At 40.1% G+C, this 20,751-nt stretch overlaps 1 protein-coding gene and 1 long non-coding RNA gene across 4 annotated transcripts in view; one reads left to right on the top strand and one right to left on the bottom strand.

Annotated features, from left to right (window-relative positions):
* Window positions 1-20,751, top strand: part of SGPL1 (sphingosine-1-phosphate lyase 1) — an 87,450-nt gene that overhangs the window by 29,143 nt on the left and 37,556 nt on the right. For both annotated transcript variants that reach the window (XM_074232765.1, XM_074232764.1), the window contains 2 exons: window positions 3,355-3,520; window positions 10,899-10,966. In XM_074232765.1, the coding sequence (XP_074088866.1) occupies window positions 3,355-3,520; window positions 10,899-10,966 (234 nt within the window). The remainder of the gene's footprint in view (window positions 1-3,354; window positions 3,521-10,898; window positions 10,967-20,751) is intronic.
* LOC141520867 (uncharacterized) lies at window positions 4,628-20,517 on the bottom strand. Of its 2 annotated transcripts, XR_012477781.1 has the most exons (4): window positions 20,231-20,517; window positions 19,309-19,454; window positions 17,749-18,338; window positions 4,628-7,523 (listed from the first exon to the last, which is right to left on the bottom strand). It is a non-coding gene; the product is annotated as an uncharacterized LOC141520867 (long non-coding RNA). The 2 variants fall into 2 exon arrangements; XR_012477780.1 differs by lacking the exon at window positions 4,628-7,523 and having other exon boundaries at window positions 10,103-18,338; window positions 20,231-20,511.

Genomic DNA, 20,751 nt, shown 5'->3' on the forward strand with positions numbered 1-20,751 from the left:
TTGTGCTTGTGCACTTGTAGAATCCTTCGCTTCCTTCAGAGCAGAGCTCAGGGGCCACCTCTTCTCTGACTGTATCTTGATTTTTCCCAATTATTCCTACGGTCTCCATCCTCAAATTATCTCAGACTCAATTTATCTGGGTTCATACTGTGTTTGAACTCTTCCTCCATCCTCATCTCCAGCCCCAGAGGGCAGAAATGGTTTCATTTTTGTCTTAGTACCTCTCATACATAGCACTTTACCTTGTTTGTTGGATTGAATTGGGTTGTGCATCCTGCCTCTTCTGTTTGTAGTAGGCTTGTGCTCCTCATTATACAGAAGGAAAATGAGACCTTAAGGAGAGGGATGACTCCCTGACATGTCCTCAGAAGCCCCTTGACCATGGCAGGATGAACAATGAATGTTTCTACTTAGGCTATACTGAATTGGAATCACTTTAGGCTGTAAAAATCTTAAAAATATAGATTAAAAATCAAATTGACAGAAAATATAGGTTAGACTTTTGAGGTTTTATTCTTAAGATCTTACCTCTAACCTTTAGGTGGAGGCCATTAAGGTAATGGCCACAGTTGAACTGGGAAAGAGGGGAAATATTTCTGTAAAAACAAAGAATAGGGTGGTGGCTAGGTGGATAAAGCACCGACCTTGGAGTCAGGGGTACCTGGGTTCAAATCCGGTCAGACACTTAATAATTACCTAGCTGTGTGGCCTTGGGCAAGCCACTTAACCCCATTTGCCTTGCAAAAAAGCCTAAAAAAACAAAACAAAACAAAGAATAGGGAAAATTATTAACCTCTTTTGTGGATTTTGTGTACAATATCAAGTTGCCTAAATGCTCCTCAAAGATGATCATCCTTATCCAATACTCTCTGATCTCTTGCTGTCTCTTCCTGGGAGGATGCATCTCCCTGCATCCTGATCATTCTCCTCCTGTGTTTGCGTTTAACATGGGGGGAGATACTGATATTGTACTTCAATACCAGGAATCTGGACATCTTACCTAGTGGCCAGGTGACTGAGAAGTGAAGGCTGAGTACTAGCTAAAGAAATACCAGGCATATAGTTCTGAGAAACTTATGATACTTTGACAAGATTTTTCATATATATTTTTATATAAAATTTACATGTATACATGGTAAAAGAATGTTTTCCTTTAAGCTAGAAGATATGATAAAAAATTATGAATATGTGACGTGTTCTTGCCTCTGGCCCCCACTCTCTCCATTCCTGTTGGCAGTGTCAGGACCTCCCTGTGTCATAAGGGGCTTGTCAACAGACTGTCACAGAGCCAGTCTTTCCATTTGTTATTACTCAGGTTGCCCGTATGGTTGTATTAGTTAAGGTGAAGTCCTTCAGGAGCTCTCAGGAGGCGTCAGAGGGATTAAAAGATTCCTTAAGCTGGGTTCCATCAGGATCCTCCTTGGGGTTGTGCTTGCAGCCAGAGCTCCAAAGAGCAGCTTCCTCATCCTCCCCTTCCTCCCAGCTGTCCCTTGGAGCCCAGTAATATGGAAAGACTGAGGCTGTTTAGGATAAACTGACCTTGGCCTCCATATTCAGGATCAGTCAGCCCAGGAGTAGGCCTGGATGTGAGGACAGTCCCTGACCTGTTGTGTGACCTTGGGACAGTCACTTTTTTTTTCTTTATTTTTTTGCAAGGCAAATGGGGTTAAGTGACTTGCCCAAGGCCACACAGCTAGGTAATTATTAAGTATCTGAGACTGGATTTGAACCCAGGTACTCTTGACTTCAAGGCTGGTGCTTTATCCACTATGCCACCTAACTGCCCCTTGGACAGTCACTTTTTTCTGGACCTGACTTTCTCTGAGAAACTGCAGGGTTTAGCTTGGCAAATTCTATGAGGACCTTGGGTTCCCTGTCAGCTTTGTTTTCTCTTACCTGGGATGTGTGAGGAGTTTGAGGTGTCTTAGGGATGCAGCTGAAAAAGTATTGGGTTTCAAGTCCAGAGTTGGGGGCATGAGGACTCATGTTCCCTGTGTGCCCCTGGGGAATCTTCCTAGAGCTGGGGAGCCTATTTTATTGATAAAAACTGGGCTTAGTTGGAAAAATTTATGGATTTTGGATTTTGGGTTCTCTGTGTATTTGAGGACCCAAGCATTTTGGGTTCTCTTGTGTATTTGAGGACCCAACATCCTCTTCTGTTTCTCATGATCTGACCTAATTGCTGGAGAACCATGATTGGTAAAAGCTATGGAGGAAACAGGATCTTCAGAAGGAATTTTCTCTGTCATAAAGCTGACTTCTTGGACCCAGAGTTTCCACCAGCTGATGGACCTGATGGCCCCTTTAGTGGTGGATCCTATCAAAGCTCAGCCCCCGCCGAGTGGCAGCACTAGTGTGGCCATGGGGAAGGGCCCAGGATGGGTGCTAGCTGCCCGGGTTGGCCTCCTTCTGGCCGTGTGCTGGTGATGCTGTCCTTGGCTGGAGCCTCAGACAAAATGAAGCCGCTTCCTCACTTGTTCTGATTCCTTCTTTTGAGTGGTAAAGATTCAAAATACTAGAGCTCTTATCTTCTCTGCCCCATCTCTTTTTATTTTTTTGCAAGGCAGTGGGGTTAAGTGACTTGCTCAAGGTAATTATTAAGTGTCAGAGGCTGGATTTGAGTTGGTCTTCCTGCCTCCAGGACCAGTGCTCTTTCCACTTAGCTGCCTTATGAGGAATATTGCTGAGGTCATTCAGCAATGCTGCCATCATAGCATCTGAGATTTTGACTCTGGCTGAGTCTGACACTCAAATCAGCTGCTTCCAAGAGGAATTGCTCTTTCCAAAGGAAGGACCTTCCCCTGACTGGAAGTATTTGAGCATTCTCAACTCTCAGCCAGAGGTCCCTGAGGAGCACATGGTGCCTTCCATTTAGACCTCTAAGATGCAGACCCATGAAATGGTCCCTGACCCCAAGACCCGAAATCAGCCAGCCACAGGGACTGGATTGGGTTTCTCTACTGGCCCCTCTGAATTTTTATCTTCCTTTAACTCTCACCTCACATGTTCAGGACATTCTTTAAATTTTCAGTTGTTAGTTTACCCTCCCTCCTTAAGTAATCATGTATTTATTTATGTGTATACATGTTTAATTCTCACTTTTGCAGAAGTATCTTTCCAAAGCAAAAAAAAAAAAAATGTGAGCACATCATTTAAGATAGTCTCTAATCTGACTGGAATTGAGATTTTTTGGAAATAATGAGGTATTTTGGGGTAAGAGTATGAAGGTTCTTAATTGTAAAAGCAAATGATAGTTAGGAAGTGAAATAAATTGAATACTTAAATCCTTCAGTAAAAGACTGAATTCTCTTTTTCTTTCTCATAACTTTTCTTTTTCTCTTGTCCTATTTCTAGAAGGCCATTGAGCCCTATCAGGAAATCCTGGAGGTCTACTTGATCAATGCCAAGAACTACGTGAATGGATATTGTACCAAATATGAGCCATGGCAGTTGATTGCATGGAGTGTCCTCTGGACCTTGCTGGTAGTGTGGCTCCATGGATTTATCTTCCAGCCTGAGAGTAAGTGTGTCCACTGTCCTTGGAATGAGGAAAGGCATTTTTGTGGGGTTCAGATTTAAGATTCTGAGGGATTGGCCTCCTATGGAGGCCAGCTATCCTTATCCCTGGGCTTTGTGGAATCCTTGTCTGTGGAGGGCTTCAGGGCACTTGGGGGGCCAAACTCTTGTATGGTCATTCCTCACTTCTCAGAAATCAGTGAAGGTTGTTGGGAAGTGCTGCAGATTCTATCTCCCTCAAACTGCAAACTTAATTGTCTTGACCTGGCAGTGGAGTGGCAGTAGGCTGTGGAGTTCAAATCTGGCTTTAGACACTCAGGAGCAAGGCGACCCTGAACAGATCTTTTAACCTCTGTCTGCCTCAGTTTCCTCAAACAATAGAATGTGAATAATACTAGTATCTATGTCCTGAGTTCTTGTGAGGATCAAATGAAAAACATTTATCAAGTGATAATATTTATCAACCTTAAAGAATGATTTGAATTCTAGCGATTATCATTATTATCTTTTTCTGTGAAGGGGATTGACATAGGATTGTGATTTTATTGGTTAATGTTATCAGTGGCTCATAAATACTTAGTCCAGAGTGACTAAAATGACTTTTATTAGGATATCTTAACAAAAGGACCACCTCTCTCTAAGGAAAGTGGGGCACTACATCATGGCAAAACTGGGTCTTATATGCAATTTGAAAGGCTTGTTCTTCCCCCTTTGTGCTAATCATTGGCCAGGTGTTGAGTTCCCCTGTCCACCAGGGGATTCATTCAGTTTAGGAGAGACGTAAAAATAGAGCCCTTGTGTTTGACAGGAATTTAGGGAGGTGTGTAAGAGAAAGTAGGGGCCAGCTTCTGTCCTGGGGGGCCTCCAGGAAGGACCTGAAAGCCCCAACCCATAGCCCCTTCCTCAGAAACTGTCTGTAAAGCATAGTACTCAACCTGCTCAGGACCAGGAGTCTGCACCCCAACTCTGCCTGAACCTAAATTTTCTTCATCTGTCAAATGAGTAGCTTGGATCTCTGGGGTTTCTTTTTACTCTAAAATGCTGTATTGTGATTCTAGTCAAAATCCTTCCCTCTTTTCATGCCTCCCTCCCCACCCACCCCTAGATCTTCCTAAAGAGGGATGTTGAAACTTCTTCTTCCACCTATTTGACTATCCTACCTCAGTCTTCTTTGCTTGATCAACTCTTATCTCATTTAACTCTGGGGGTTGCTGCAAGTTTTGTTGTAGGCTCCCTTCTCTGCTCTCTCTTGGTAATCTGATCTACTGCTATGGGCTTATAGGATCAGAGACACCTCACACTTAACATGTTCAGATGAGAAATCGTTATCTTCTCTCCTCCCCTGGTCCTTCTGTGTTCCACACTTCTGTTTTTGTCAGAGACGTATCTCTCTGGCTGATAAAAATGGCATTATCCTGGATTCCTTACTCTTCCTTACCCTGTTCATTCGGTTTTCAAATTTCTTGTTTTTGCTCTCAGGCCTCTGTGGCAGCAGACCCCTCCTGTCTACTCACCCAACACTTTAGTATGCAATGCTTTTTGTTGTGTCCTGCCATTTCTTCCACTAAAAGATTTGAAAAGACCATCTTAAATTGCTTTAGTTAAGAAATCACTTAATCCAATACTAAGTCTTCTTTTCTTATTCAGAATGCTTCTCAGTCTCCTTTGCCAGTCTCTATTATCTAGGTTTCATTCCCTTTCCTGGGCACCAGTAATGACCGATGACACCTTGCTTTGGGCCTTCTTTTCTCTCTAGTCCTGCTCTTGGCCATCCTGTTAACCTCCCATGACTTCAGTTATCTCTGTAGATGAATTGCACATTTATACATCCATCCCAGACATTACTCCAGAGCTCTAGTCCCACATTACTAATTTCCTGCTAGACATCTCTGCCCATGTGTCTCCTAGGCCTTCCAAACTCAATGTGTTTAAAATGGATCTCAGTAACTTAAAGCCTATCCCTCCAAATGGTTCTGTCTTCCCAGGCCTGCAGCCTCGGAATCCTCTTCATCTAACTCTCCCTCACCTCCACATCCAATCAACTGCCTTAGCTCTTCAGTTCTATTTCTACAGTCTCTTTCCAATCCATCCTTGTCTTCTCACAGACACTTCAGCTCAGACACTTATGACCTCTTGCCTGAATTTATGGCAATAGCCTGCTTCCTGGTGAACCTTCTTGCACCAATCCCCTTGCCAGTCCACCTGTCAAAATAAGCTTCCCCAAAGCCTAGGAAGTCCCCTGCTCCAGGATCTTCCCTAGGGTCACTGGCTAAAGTGTAGACTCTTTAGCCCTTTACAAACTTTCTCCTGCCCACTTTCCCTGACTTACTTCCCAAGACTCTTCATTTCAGGCTTGGGGCTCTCCTTTCCACCTTCTCTAGTCCGGGATTGCCCCCTCCTCACCTCTGGGCTTCCTTCAGAGCTCAGCTGGGTTTGAAGGTCTACAGTCTTGGAGCCCAGTTATGCTTTTTCATGTTGACTTCCTGTTGCCAGGACCTGGCCTCAGGGTAGGTGCAAAACAAATAGTCCATCACTTATTATTTTTCTCTTTTGTCTAAAACTGTCCTTGACTAGGAACATATCCAAGATGGAGATTGAAAAAGGAAAAGACTTGTTTAGTCATTATAGAGCTGACTTTCTTTTCTGTGCCTTTGGAACCCTTAGGCAGTGTCTAGTGAAATCCAGAATTATTCTTCCTAGAATAATGCTTTTTAAATGCATGGGATCAAATACAGTAATAGACTTACCAAGGAAACCAAGCTGGGGAAATTCATTTAGTTGTTAGAATCTTAGCCTAGGAGTTCATGAATTCCAGGTGGAAAACCCCTGTGCTGTCTTTGGGAACATTGCTTTATCAGACAGATGAAAGTGTTCCTGGATTAGTAAGTCCATGATAGAAATATATCAGTGTCCCAAAGAGACCCTTCCTCCTCCCCACCAGCCCTGGGTCCCTTGGCCACCCCACCACCCTTCATTCAGATGTGTCTGAGCCTTTTTCAGTGGTACAGTCAAGCTTGGAGAGCTCTGACTTCCCTAGGGAGGTTTTCCTCCTGGTGCCCTCCAGGATTAAGCATGTTATAGATGACTCATGAATACTTAGTCCAGAGTGATTAAAATTTTTTTTAAGACATCTTAATAAATGGCACACCTCTCAAGGGGAGAGGGGCACTGAAATCTGGAAATGCTAGGTGTTAAATGCATTTTGAAAGGCTTTGTTTCTCTCTTCTGTGCCAATCATTGGCTGGGGGTCACAATGTAATTGAAACATTGGTCCCCATAAGTTTTCCCTGACCTCATTATACTAATGAACAAGAACAGCTGCCTACTTGAACATGCACAAAGGAGAAGGAACAGACCCTAGGTTAACTCAGAACTAGGTAGGGCAGACCTGGCCTAATCTCAGGTTTTTATTAGGTTGTGGCCAAGTCTTTTGTCTTAACTCATTACTTGCCCATAGGCAACAAAACAGGCAGACCCAGTTTTTGTAATATAAGCTAACAATCTCTCTTCACCTTCTTGTGGAAGGTAGAACACCCCAGATTCCTCACAATCAGATCTACTCTTATCTCTTGGGACAACTGCATGGAACTTCCTTTTTTGCAAGCTCAACAGCTCCAGGTTTTTTCACTGAATTGCTACATGGAGCAGACTCATCATCTTGGATCTTCAGCAGAGCAGGGGGCTTCCTACATGTGGCAGTTCTCTAAACTTCTCCAGTCTTGCACACTGTTTGTGGCTTGAGGCATCTGGGAGGCACAGTGGATAGAGCACAATGAAGGGTTCCATTACATGGCTTCTGAGGTTTCTTCCCAGCTCTGGATCTACCAGTCTGTGATCTTATTGATTGCTATTAAATTTCTACTTATTCGAGTCAGTTTTGTGTTCCAGCACCTACACTCCGTTATCCAGGATATTCTACCAGACTGCAAACTTCATTGGTACAGGGTCCAGCTCATATTTTGTTCCATATTCTCCTGGGCTTAGGTTCATTACTGGGTATATTGTACCTAATAATTAATAAACATTAATAGACATTGATTAAGTGAATGCTCCTAAAACATTTCTGTGAAATGTCTTTTATATTTGGTAGGGTTTTAAACTTTCTTTTGTGGGGGAAATTAAGTTTTAAAAAGTTAACTTTTAGCGTGAGTCTGTTTGGGACGTATTTCTATGGAAATAGCAGCTCTGACTCAGGCTAGCTGCTCAGGGCCAATGGGAGCTTGTCTTATCACCCAGATATTCAGGAGTGGAGACCTGGAAGGAAGACCCAGCCCCTAATCTGGGGCAGGCTCTGAAGCTGTCCTCATTGTGTCAACACCCAACCACTCAGGGACAGAGCCAGGAAGTTTCCATTTTCTGCTCCTAAGCTATAGTCAAACTGAGGTGGCTGCTGGAGGCCTGGTCACTTCTGAGGCTCAGAGAGTCAGTGTTGGGACAGGGTTTGAATCCAGGGCTTTGCCCCAGTGCCAAACAGGGAGAGCAAAAACAGAGAAAGAAAACCATAGACTTAGTGAATACAGATACAAAAATTTTAGATAAATTCCTAGCAAGGAGATAACAAAGATCATACACCATGACCAAGTGGAATTTAGACCAGGAATTGTAGGGCTGGTTCAATTCTAGGAAGACTATCAGCATGACTGACTGGGTCAATGACAACAACATGATTAAGTGAATAGATGCAGAAAAGACCTTTGAGAAAATGCATCACCCACACCCATTGAAAACACTAGTGAGGGGCAGCTAGGTGGTGCAATGGATAGAGCACCAGCCCTGGAGTCAGGAGGACCTGAGTTCAAATCCAGTTTCAAACACATAAGAATTGCCTATCTGTGTGACCTTGGGCAAGTCACTGGAGTCTCTAAAAAATGGTGGCATATATTTGGATAGCTCAATGGTGCAGTAGGGAGCATGCCCAGCTGGAATAGGAAAACCTGAATTCAAATCTAGCCTCAGACACTGCAGTTTACCTCAGTGTCCTCATCTGTAAAATGACTGGAGAAGGAAATGACAAACTTCTTAGTATCCTTGTCAAGAAAACTGCAGGTGGGGTACTGAAGAGTTGAACACATGATTGAAATGACTGAACAACAACCAAAAAACTTATTTAAAGACAAGTAAACATTGTCTGTAACTGGGATAGACTTGAGGTTTTTCCAGAGGGAGTGGGGGTGAAGCAAGGATGTCCATTATCACCACTACTATTCAATGTAGACATGCTAGTTATGACATAGAGGCAAGAAAAAGAAATTAAGGGTATAGAAATGGGCATTGAATAGACAAAATCATCACTTTTTACAGATAATATATTTAATCTGGAGAAACAATTAAAAGCAAATTGTAGGGGCAGCTAGGTGGTACAGTGGATAGAGCACTGACCCTAGAGTCAGGAGAGACTGAGTTCAAATCTGACCTCAGGCACTTAATAATTACCTAGCTGTGTGGCCTTGGGCAAGCCACTTAACCCCACTGCCTTGCAAAAAAAAAAAAACCCTAAAAACCAAAGCAAAACAAACTAATTGTAACAATCCACAAAGTTGCAGAATATTAAAAAAAAATTCACATAAATCAGCAGCTTTTCTATCCTACCAAAAAATTCAGCAGGAAGAGAGAGAAATCTTATTTAAAATAACTGCAGACAATATAAAATTCTTGGAAGGTCACCTGCCAGGCAAACCTAGGGATTCTTTGAACATAATCACAAAATACTTTTCACAGAAATAAAGACAAAGCTAAACAACTTATGAAATACTAATTGCCCATGAGCAAACTGAGCCAATATAATAAAAATGACAATTCTACCTAAGTTACTTTATCATTTAAGTGCCATACTAATCAGACTACCAAATGATTATTTTATAGAGCTATAAAAAATAGTAACAAATTTCATTTGGAAGAACCAGGAAATCAGGAATAACAAGGGAATTGATGAAAAACAAGATGTGAAGAAGGGCAGCCTGGCAGGACCAGATTTCAAACAATATTTCAAAGTATTAATCTAAACAATCTGGAAATGGCTAAGAAATAGAATGGTGGGTCAGTGGAATGGGTTGGGTACAGAGACTGTGGGAGTAAATGACCATAGTAATGTAGTGTTTGATAAAACCAATAGATCCAAGTTGGAGCAGGGCAGGGGGTGGGGTGGGGTGGGGTGAGACTTCCATTTGGCAACAGTTGTCAGGAAAATTAGAAAACTGTTTGACAAAAAAATGGGCATACCTCAATATCTCATACCTTATACCAAATAAAGTCAAAATGGGCACATGGTCCAGACATAAGGGATAATATTGTAGGTAAATTAGAGAAGCATGGAAAATATATCTATTGTATCTATGGATTAGGGAAGAGTTTATGACTAAACAGGAAATGGTAGTGATCATGGGAAGCATAATTTTGATTACCTTAAATTAGAAAAGTTTTGCACAGACAAAGCTAATGCAGCCAAAATTGGAAAGAAAGTAGAAAACTGAAGAAAATTTTCATAGGAAGTTTCTCTGATTAAAAGCCTCATTTCTCAAATACATAGGAAACTGAGTCAAATTTATAAAAATATGAGTCATTTCCAGTTGATAAATGGTCCAAAAGCATGACTAGATTCCCCACACCCCCCAAGGAGCCCCCATTCTGATGGGAGGGAGAGTTGCAGGTGGTGTGGTATAACTGGATCTAAGGAATAAATGAGTGCATTTAATAAGGATGAGCATGGAGTGGGGAGAAGAAGGGTTAAGGAAAAGAATGTGAACCTTAAAAAGTTAGGAAGGATAAGACAAGGCAGCAAAGAAAAGGATGAAGAGGTTAGAGGTTGGGAGAGAATCTAAGAAGGACAAATAGAGTGAAGGAGCTTGGCCAGCAGGGTCCGGTGCTGCTCAGAGGTCAGAAAGGATGACTGCAAAAAGCCCCACTTCCTGGATGGTCTGGGGGAAGGCCGAGGGGTGCTGTGACCACCACACTTTCTGGAATGTCCTCCATGAGGTTTGGCGAATCTCTGTGGTTCGAAGGTCTTTCAGGGTCACAAATTGCTGCCAAACTGTTGTTAAGCAGAGCAGGGGGGAAGACATGGCAGCATGAGTTGGAGGTTTCTTGTAGAGGAAGTGGAGAATGAATGAATGTTTGGAGATCCTGGTAGGAGCACCAATGGTAGGGTCTGGGGGCAAGGGGAGCTGTTTGTCACTGCAGTCAGATCACTGCTCATAGACTTAGAAAACCACAAATTCACATTGATCTTTGTTGTATTTTTAAAGCATTTGAAACATTTTCTATCTCTGTTTTAATCTGGTTCTGTCTACCTAAGGGAGCTGCTGTGTGTTTGCTGTGTGTTTGATACCTGAGTAGGGGAGGTCTGAAAACTGATGAGTAATAGGTTGTCTTTGTGCTTCTTTCAGGCTTGTTTTCAAGGGCCAAAAAGAAGTTTTTTAGAATCATTAGAAGAGTCCCTATTATTGGTACTAAGGTAAGGAGAATCTTTCTATGCCTTTTTTTTAAAAAAATAGCTTTTTGTTACCTTTTTAAAAAAATTCATCATCATTTTCCCTAGGGAATCTTCCCAGATAGAGAGAAGAAAAAGTAAAAAATGAACATAATGGACTAATGCACTGAAGAGAGTATAAAAAAATTTGTATGTGGTATGATGTTTGTGAACCTCTGCCCTCTGTAAAAGGATTGAGTGTGGATATCTTCTCCTATCTCTTTTCTTCCAGCTATGCTTATTTTTATTGTTTTGAAACACTGACTTTTGATTTTTTGGGGGGGGTTGATCTTTTTACTTACATTGTATACAACTAGTTGCAATTAATGGGATTTTGAATAATGCAAAATTTAATTTATTGCAAATTATAAAATATGAGGGTTAATCTGCCCTTGCCTATGTCAGATGGGGAGGAATATGATGTGCTTTTGCCTATTCTATCCTTTGCAATTGTTTTGACTTCTTAGAAAGAGACCTTAAAAAATTGACCAAAAGAAGACTATTTTAGATGAAAGCACTATCAGTGCAAAAAGGAGTTTTGTGATCATTTCAGATGAAGATTTGATATGATTGAATGGCATGAATGTGGTAATAGTAACTTTAAAAAGGGATGAAGTCTGCAGTATAGAATATTGTCAAGCACCTGGACAAAATGAGAGAAATAGAATGAGTGATTATGAACAATAAAGGAAATAGAGTAACAGTGATAGAAATGGAATGACTTTTTGCTGTGTGGGTTAAAGATTGCAATTAAAAAATGTATTCCTCTTAGTAGACAAAGGCTAAGAAGTGAAAGAAAATGTAAATGAAATGGATGGTGAAGAGACTTTTATTGCAAGTGTTGTTAAAAAACAAATTCACTTGCATAAATATTAATTGGCAAGATGGCCTGTGCTGGAGAGGATATAGAACTATATCCAGACGTCTTGAGAGAAATCACTAAAGAAGGTTGATACACTGATCAACAAGTTTTTAATGTGGACAAAGCAGGTTTATTCTGAAAAAAGGATATTGTGAGTTTAATATCTTTGTCATACACCTGAGTGAGGGAGGTTTGGGTGCTACTAAATAGTGGGTTGTCTATGTTTCTAAGAAGGAGAAAATTCATCCTGGAATGATAATGTCTAAAGATCTTCTAACATATTTATTGTAATGAAGTATTACAGAAGGGGATTTAAAATGAAAACCAATGTTGCTTACTAATCTCAAAATCCTTCAGTTCTGAGAGGCTACAGCCATCCTTTGTGTCCAGTTTTTCAGTGTTCAAATAGGAAAGCATGGGTGACCAAAAGTTGTTTCTGAAGACTGATTTTCAAGTTATTTTAGCTCAGTGGTTGAAAAATAATGCTGTATCGTTGCATTTAAAGCATTACTGAAAGGACTTATGGGAGCCAAAATAGCAGAATAAGCAGAAAGTCTCTAAAACCACCCTATATTCACCTCCAAATAATTATAAAATAATGCCCCACAACAAATCCTGGAACAGCAGAACAAGCAATAGGATGGAGTGTAGCAATTCAGTTTCCTGACATGGCACTGATATATTCAGGTTTCACAGGAATATAACAGCGAGGTCAACACAGCAGCTTTGTAGACCTTCAGTTTTGTAGTTAGTTTAATGTCTCTTTTTTCCCATACTTTCTTTTGGAACCTCTCAAATACTGAGCTAGCTCTGACCATGTGAGTGTCATCCTCATTATCAATGTATACCTCCTTGGAAAGGACCCTTCCAAGGGAAGTGAACTTGTCCACAGTACTCAAAACTGCTCCATTTGATGTAATAGATGGTTCCTCATATGGATGGTGTGATGCTGGTTGATGGAGCACCTTGGTGTTAATTGTTAGACCAAAATAGGCACAATCAGCAGAGATTTGATCCAGACTCTATTGCATCTCAGCTTCAAAGACCCCATTGAGTGTACATCATCTGCAAACAGAAGATCCTACACCCATACACCCTTCACTTTGGTCTTGGCTTGTAGCTTTTTCAAGTTAAAGAATTTGTCAAGGTAGCTTACCTTGAGGCCATGTTTATTCTCCTTGAAAGTGTTTGATAATATGGCTGAAAAAATCATGCTAAAAAGTCTGGGAGCAAGGACATAATCTTGTTTTACTCCACTGGTGAAATGGAAATCTCAAGAACATCTTCCACTCTCCAGAACTTGGACATGCATACAATACTGATGAACTTCTCCAGGCAACCAAATTTTAACATAATTTTCTATAAACTCTCTCAATTGATGATATTAAATAACTTGGTCAGATCTACAGATCTATGCGGACCTCTGTTCTGTTCCTGGCATTTTTCCTGGAGTTGTCAGGCAGCAAATACCATATCAACTATTCCCCTACCGTTCTAAAACCACACTGGCTCTCAAGGAAGGTGGTCAACTTCCAGCTGAAAGATCAGCCTATTGAGAAGGACTCTGGCAAGAATCTTACCAGCAATGACTAAAAGAGAAATACCCCTGTGATTGTCACAGGACAATCTATATAGAGATGGACAATGGAGGCATCCTTGAATTCTTGGGGAATAACCTCTTCCTGCCATATAACCTGGAGTAGTTCAGTCAGTTTTTGGATGAGCAATGGATTCCACCCCGCTCCACTTTGTAGATCTCACTTGGAATAGAATCAGTACCAGGTGCTTTGCCACATGAATGGAGCCTAAAGACATTCAAAATCTCTTCTTCAGTTGGAACTTGAGCTAGGGACTGATTGATTTCAACTTGAGGTAAGCAGTCAATGGCTTTTGCATTGATTGATGATGATCTGTTAAGAACACTAAGGAATATTCAGCCCATCTCCCTAGGATCAAGTCCCTATTGTATATCAATGTGGATCCATCAGCACTGAGTAGTTGAGATGCAACATATGTCTTTGGCCCATAAATAGCTTTCAGGGCATCATAAAAGCATTTTGGTTTGTTAACTGTCTGAAAAAAAATTGAATTTCATCTGCTTTCTTACTAAGCCAAGAGTCTTGCATCTCTCTAAGCTTCACTTAGACTTTACTTTTGATGGAATTAAATGCTGCCTTCTTAGAAATAGACGAACTATCCTGCTGACAAAACCTGTGGAGTTCTCATTTTTCATTTAGCAGCTTTTCTATTTCCCCATCATTTTCATCAAACCAGTCTTGGTGTTTGGGGTTGATCTGGCCCAGATGAACAAATGCAGTGCTGTACACCAGATCTCTGAAAACTGCCCACTCCTTTTCTGCTCCACTGGTGGCAACTGTGTGTTGGCTCAGTTTTCCCTCCAAGTAAGCAACAAACTGTTCCCATTCAGGGGCAAACTCCAAAGAAAAATGGGAAGTGGTCTCAAGATCAGAAAGAACTCCTTGAAGAGCTCATAAAGGAGCTTAAAAATCATATGAGAGGTAGAAGAAAAATCGGGGGGAAAAAAACCAATTGCTTAAAAGTAGAATTGACCAAATGGAAAAGGAGATACAAAAATCTGCTGAGTAAAACAACTCCTTAAAGTTTGGCCAGTGGAAAATGGCCAGTTGACTAAATGGAAAAGAAAGCTCAAAAACTAATTGAGGAAAACAACTCTTTAAAAGTTAGAGTTGGGCAATAGATGACTCTATTATTCTATCAAAAATCCATCAAACAAATTCAAAGAAATGAAAAAATGGAAGAAAATGTTTAAATACCTCATGGGAAAAATAACTGACATGAGAAACAGATCCAGGAGAGGCAATGACAGAATCATTGGACTACCTGAAAGCTATAGTCAAAAGGAGGACCTGGATAGTATCTCTCTCTCTCTCTCTCTCTCTCACACACACACACACACACACACACACACACATACACACACACACACACACATACACACATCTATGTTCATATCTTCCTCTTTCTTCTTTCTAGAAGGTGAGGTTTTATTTTTTAATTTATTTATTATTCCAACGACATGCAAAGATAGTTTTCAGCATTCATTTTTTTGTAAAATTTTGAGTTCCTCATTTTTCTCCTTTTTTCCCTTCCCTCCCACCTCCCTTTGACAACAGCAAGTAATCTGATTTGGGTTATTCATGTATAACTATGTTAAACACATTTCCATATTAGATGTGAAAGAAAAATCAGAACAAAAGGGAACAAAAAATCATGAGAAAAAAAAACAAAAAAAGAAAAAAAAATTGAAAATAATATGTTTCAATCTGTATTCAGACTCCATAGTCTCTTCTCTGGATGTGAATATTTCCCATCACAAATCCTTTAGAATTATTATGCTGCTGAGGTGAGTTAAGTCTGTCATAATTGATCATCAAACAATGTTACTGTTAATGGCTACATTGTTCTCCTGCTCACTTCATTCAACATCAGTTGATGTAAGTCTTTCCAGATTTTCTGAGGCCTGTTCGTATACCACAACTTGTTCAACCATTGCCCATTGATGGACATCCCTTCAGTTTTCAAATCTTTGCCACTACAAAGAGAGCTGCTATAAATATTTTTGTACATGTGGGTGTTTTTCCCTTTCTTTGATCTCTTTGGAACATAGACCTAGTAATGATTGTCCTTTGGGCATCATTCCAAAGTACTCCAGAATGGTTGAATCAATTCACAACTTGACAAATAGTGCCTTAGTGTCCTGGTTTTCCCACATTCCCTCCAACATTGATCATTTTCCTTTTTTGTCATATTGGGCTGATTGATGTGATGTGGTACCCCAGAGTTGTTTTAATTTGCATTTCTCTAATTAATAATCATTTAGAGCATTTTTTCATATGACTATAGATAATTTTAATTTCTTTATCTAAAAACTACTTGTTCATATCCTTTGACTGTTTTAACTATTGAGGAATGACTTGTATTCTAATAAATTTGACTCTATTTTTAGAGATGACTCCCTTATTGGAATCACTTGCTGTAAAAATCATTTCCCAACTTTCTATATATTCCTTCTAATCTTGTTTGCACTGGTTTTATATATGCAAAAACTTTTTTTTAATTTAATGTAATCAACATTATCCATTTTGCATTTTATAATGTTTTCTATCTCTTGTTTGGTCCTAAACTCCTTCCCTTTCCATAACTAGACAGTATCTTTCAAGAAATTATCATGGAAAACAGCCCTGATGTCCTGGAACCACAGGGCTAAATAGGAATTGAAAGACTCCACCAAATCACCTTAGGAAAGAGATCCCAAAACAAGAATTCCAAAGAACTTGATAGCCAAATTTCAGAACTATCAGGTCAAGGAAGAAATACTGTAAGTGATCAGAAAGAAACTATTCAAACATTGGGAAGGCACAATCAGAATAACACAGGATTTAGCAATTGCAACATTACAAGATCAGAGGCCGGGGGGCGGCTAGGTGGCATAGTGGATAAAGCACTGGCCTTGGAGTCAGGAGTACCTGGGTTCAAATCCCTCTCATACACTTAATAATTACCTAGCCGTGTGGCCTTGGGCAAGCCACTTAACCCCATTGTCTTGCAAAAACCTAAAAAAAAAAAAAAAGATCTAAGGCCATGGACTATGATATTCTGGAAGATAAAGTTGCTAGAATTACAACTAAGGACCACTTTCCCAGCAAAATTAAGCATAATACTTCAAGGGGAAAGAAAAATGATCTTTTAATGAAATAGAAAAATTTCAAGCTTTCATAAAGAGAAGACCAGATCTAAATAAAAAATTTGGCTTCCAATATCAGGACTCAGTATAAGCATGAACAGGTAAAAAGGTAAAAGAAAACATAAGGATTAGTAGAATTAAATTGTTTACCTCCATTTATGGGAAGATGATACCTGTAGTTTTTAAAAATTGTATCACCAGATATACTTAGAGGGAACAAAATTTTGAGGGAACCATATTACCCCCCCCCAAAAAAAAACAAAACTAAGGAATGAGAAAGAGGAGTACACTGGAAGAAGAAGGAAGGGAGAGATACAATGGGAATACATTATTTCACATGAAAAGATGTGAAAGGTCTATTATATAGTGGAGGGGAAGATGGGCAGGTGGATAATGAGCATCATTTGAACCTTACTCTAATTAGTATCACCTCAACAAGGGAATATAGTTGAATATAGATTTCTATAACTAGTTGAATATAGATTTCTATAAATCTATCTTACCTAACAGTGAAGTAGGAAGGGAGGAGATTAAGTAAAGGGGAGTAAGAAGGGACTGACAGGCATATCAGAGGAGTTGGTAGAATGAAGTGAAACACTGATGAACGGGAAAAGAGTGAAAGGAGAGAGAGGGAGGTACACAGATAGTAATCATAAATGTGAATGGGATGAACTCTCCCATAAAATGGAAACAGAAGGCAGAGTGGATCAAAAACCAGAATCTTACAATATATTTTTTACAGGAAACACACTTGAAGCAGAGAGGTACACACAGAGAAAAGTAAAGGATTGGAGCAGAATCTCTTATGCTTCAGTTGAAGTAAAAAACAGAGATAGCAATCCTGATCTCAGACAAAGGAAAAGCAAAAGTAGACCTAATTAAAAGAGATAAGGAAGGAAACTACACTTTTCTAAAAGATACTATAGATGATGAAACACTCTCAATGCTAAATATAAATAAATATATGTTTATTTATTTATAACGTCCAAATTCTTAAAGGAGAAGTAAAGTGAGTGAGTTACAGGAAGAAATAGAGAGCAAAATTATAGTAGTGGGTGATCTCAATTGTCCTTTCTAGGAACTCAACCAAAAAATAAACATGAAAGAAGTTAAGGAGGTAAATATTAGAAAAGTTAGATATGTTAGGAAAAAACTGAATGGAAACGAAAAAGAACATACCTTTTTTTCTCAGAAGGAATTATTTCCTTCTTACTGTCAAATCTTGACTCAATCTAAGTATATCATCTGTTATCTATCCTTCTCTCCTTTCCCTCTTTACGTGAACCTTTCTTCTATATTGTAGTCCCACAAAAGCATTGATTTCAGGAAGATAGAAGCTATAGTCCAAATTTTTCAGGCCTATTTCTCTACCATAACTCCTGTTGCCTTCTCACACATAAAACATTCTTTGTGCTAAAGAATTCTTTCATCATTTTTCTAAATTCCTGTGCTTTGCTTCTAGTTTCTTTGAATATGCATCCAGTTTGCTCCTCAGTTAAAGTAATCTGATCCATATAAGGCTGAAGTGTCTCACATTCTGGTTTAAGTCCTTTAGGTTTCTACCCAAGTTTAATGCAATATCTTTCATTTCTGGATACTTCAAGGTAGTTTGTTCATATTTTCCAGAAGTTTATAGATTTTAATGGTGGCTATAACCATGCCTAGGGGGTAGGTGTCCATTTTGAAGACTATGTCCTGGCACAGTCCCATGATATCTGCCTCGGTGGGCTTTTTGGCCTCCTTGGGTCTTCACCACTGCATCATCTAGGCTGGGGAAGGGAGAAAGGAGTAAAGATTGAGATAGAGGAGAAGGAGAGGGGAGAGAAGAGAAGGGAGAATATGGGATGGAAGGGAATAGGGAGGAGAAAAAGGGCTGGAATTGTAGGTTTTTGTTTTGTTTTTTTTCCCCCCCCCCGCCCCGAACTGATCTGTGAATTATTTTATATCCCCCACCTTTTATCCTTTATCTAGGCAATTTTCTTTCATGATTTCTTAAATTATATTATTCAGATTTTTTTGACTTTCCTGTTATTCTGTTATTATTTCCTGTTATAGCCTTATTATATAATCCCTTAAGTTTTTTCTTTTTATCTTGTCTTCAAGATCAATAAATTTGTCTTGAATATTTTCTGTCTTCTTCCAGATTATCCTTCACTTTTGTATGTTTATATTTTCAATCAATTATTTCTTTTGCTCTTTGGTGAGATTTGACACTAGTTTAAGTTTTTCTATTTTGCCCATTATTTCTGCTGCATAGAACATAAATTCTGCTTTCATACTTCTCTTTTTAATGTTTCAAGAACATAATACTGTCATTCCATACTCTTTCCACTGCACCACCTAGCTGCCCCGTCTTTTTTTTTTTTTTTTTCATTCCATACTCTCTTGGGAATCTACAAATTCTTTTGCTTCGTCTGGCATTGATTCAGTTTCCTTATTCTTATAATATTTATTCATAAATGCCTAAAATTTTAGCTGATTTGGAGATCATTTACTCTTTTTCGTATTAATATCTTTTCTGTTGACTTGTCTACTTTCATTCAAGGTCTTTAACTGGATTAACTGAGACTTTTCGTCCTTTTAGTCTTTTTTTCCTTATTTTCCTTTTTTTTTTCCTGACTGCTTCCCCTTTCATTTTGACTCTACTGGTTCCTGAACCTCTCGTACGGGGCAATTCAATGTTTCACTGGCCTTAGTTTCTGTCTTAAGTAACTTACAGGTGGACAGACATGGACCCACCTGGATACTGAACTTTTCTCCTCTGGCTTATTTCAGCCATAGGTACGCCTTCTTCTCCAGTCCCCTCTGTTCCTCTTTCTCAGACTGAAGCTGGATTGCATCACAGAGTTTCCTGAACAAACTTCTGCCTTTTGGTTTTCCTCAGCCTAGGGAGAATGGAGTGGTAAATTTGTGGGGGAGATGGTGCTGAGTGTGGTATGAGTTCATTGCATTATTAGCTCCTTAATATTCTGAGTGTTCTAGACATGAGACATCTAAATTTACTTTATTTCTCATGTAGAATTCCTATTTTGGAGAAGTTTTAAAGGTCATGAGACTTTAAGAAAATGTCAGTTCTTCAACTTATTGCTCCTAAGAATTGGAAGTCTGTGTCCTTTTTCCTAATCATGTTTCCTTCTCTCCATCTTTTTCCTTTAGCTTTTATACCTTAAAAAAAAGTTAGAAAACTTGGCAGGAATCACTTCATGATTTGGCATCCCTAGTTTTGGCCAACTAGGCCAATATTTGCTCAATATAGATATGCTGAGGCCATTATTTGGATATCTGTGCAGAAGAATTAAATGGCCTAGGCAATGCTCAAAGCAGCAAGCCTTTTTATTTCAACTTTCTAAAGAAAGGCCTTGGCTAGAGGCTCCCATGGGAGGATGGTGGAGGTGAAAGAGGCTACAAAGACAGGTGCTGGGTCCCATGCACCATGCCACCCTAGTGTTGGGACAGATGTAGCTAGTGTGGAACAGGAAGGGGAGAGAGAGCGAAGGATAGTTCCGAGAGGTGGTCAGGAAGGCAGCCACTGGAGCTAACCTGACCGGAGCCCTGAGCCTTGGAGCCAGAAGTCAACAAAGCCCACAGCCTCAACTGTAGAAGAGGGATAATAACAGTGCCTGCCCACAGGGTTGTTAGGAGGATCTGATGAGACACGAACCTGAAGCGCTCAGTAGAAGGCTTGATCTGAAGAAGCTCCTGCTTCCCCTGCCTTGCTCCCCAGCCTGCCAGTAGGTGCTCCTTGGACTTCTGAGCTCTGAGATGTCAGGTGTGGCGGGAGTGGTTCTGTAGCCTGAGGTTCAAGTTGGCCTCCCAATGGGGAGGATTCTGAAGAAGGGTTTGACAGCTCCCTATTCTGAAGACAAGAAGCTGCATGCATACTTGGCTTGGTGAGTCAAGAAGATAGGCAGCGCCACTCTTTGCACTCTGGTCCATAGCCAGTGACGTGTACATGCCGACCTTTGTACTTTGTGGCTGCTGTTTCTTCTTTGCAGGTGAAGATAAACAGGAACCATCCTAGGGAAAAAATGGAACCAGACAAGTTTGTATTCTCTGTTGGCAGTCATAGGTCCCTCCTCTCTCCATTCCATTCACTGCCAGCTGCCAAAATGCCGCTCCTCCTGAGAGTGCCTGGCCTTGGTTCCACCCTGCCTCAGCTGCAGGCCTGCTCTGGTCCTGTGC

The sequence above is a fragment of the Macrotis lagotis genome, chromosome 4 (assembly GCF_037893015.1).
Source record: "Macrotis lagotis isolate mMagLag1 chromosome 4, bilby.v1.9.chrom.fasta, whole genome shotgun sequence".
NCBI classification, from domain to species: domain Eukaryota; kingdom Metazoa; phylum Chordata; class Mammalia; order Peramelemorphia; family Peramelidae; genus Macrotis; species Macrotis lagotis.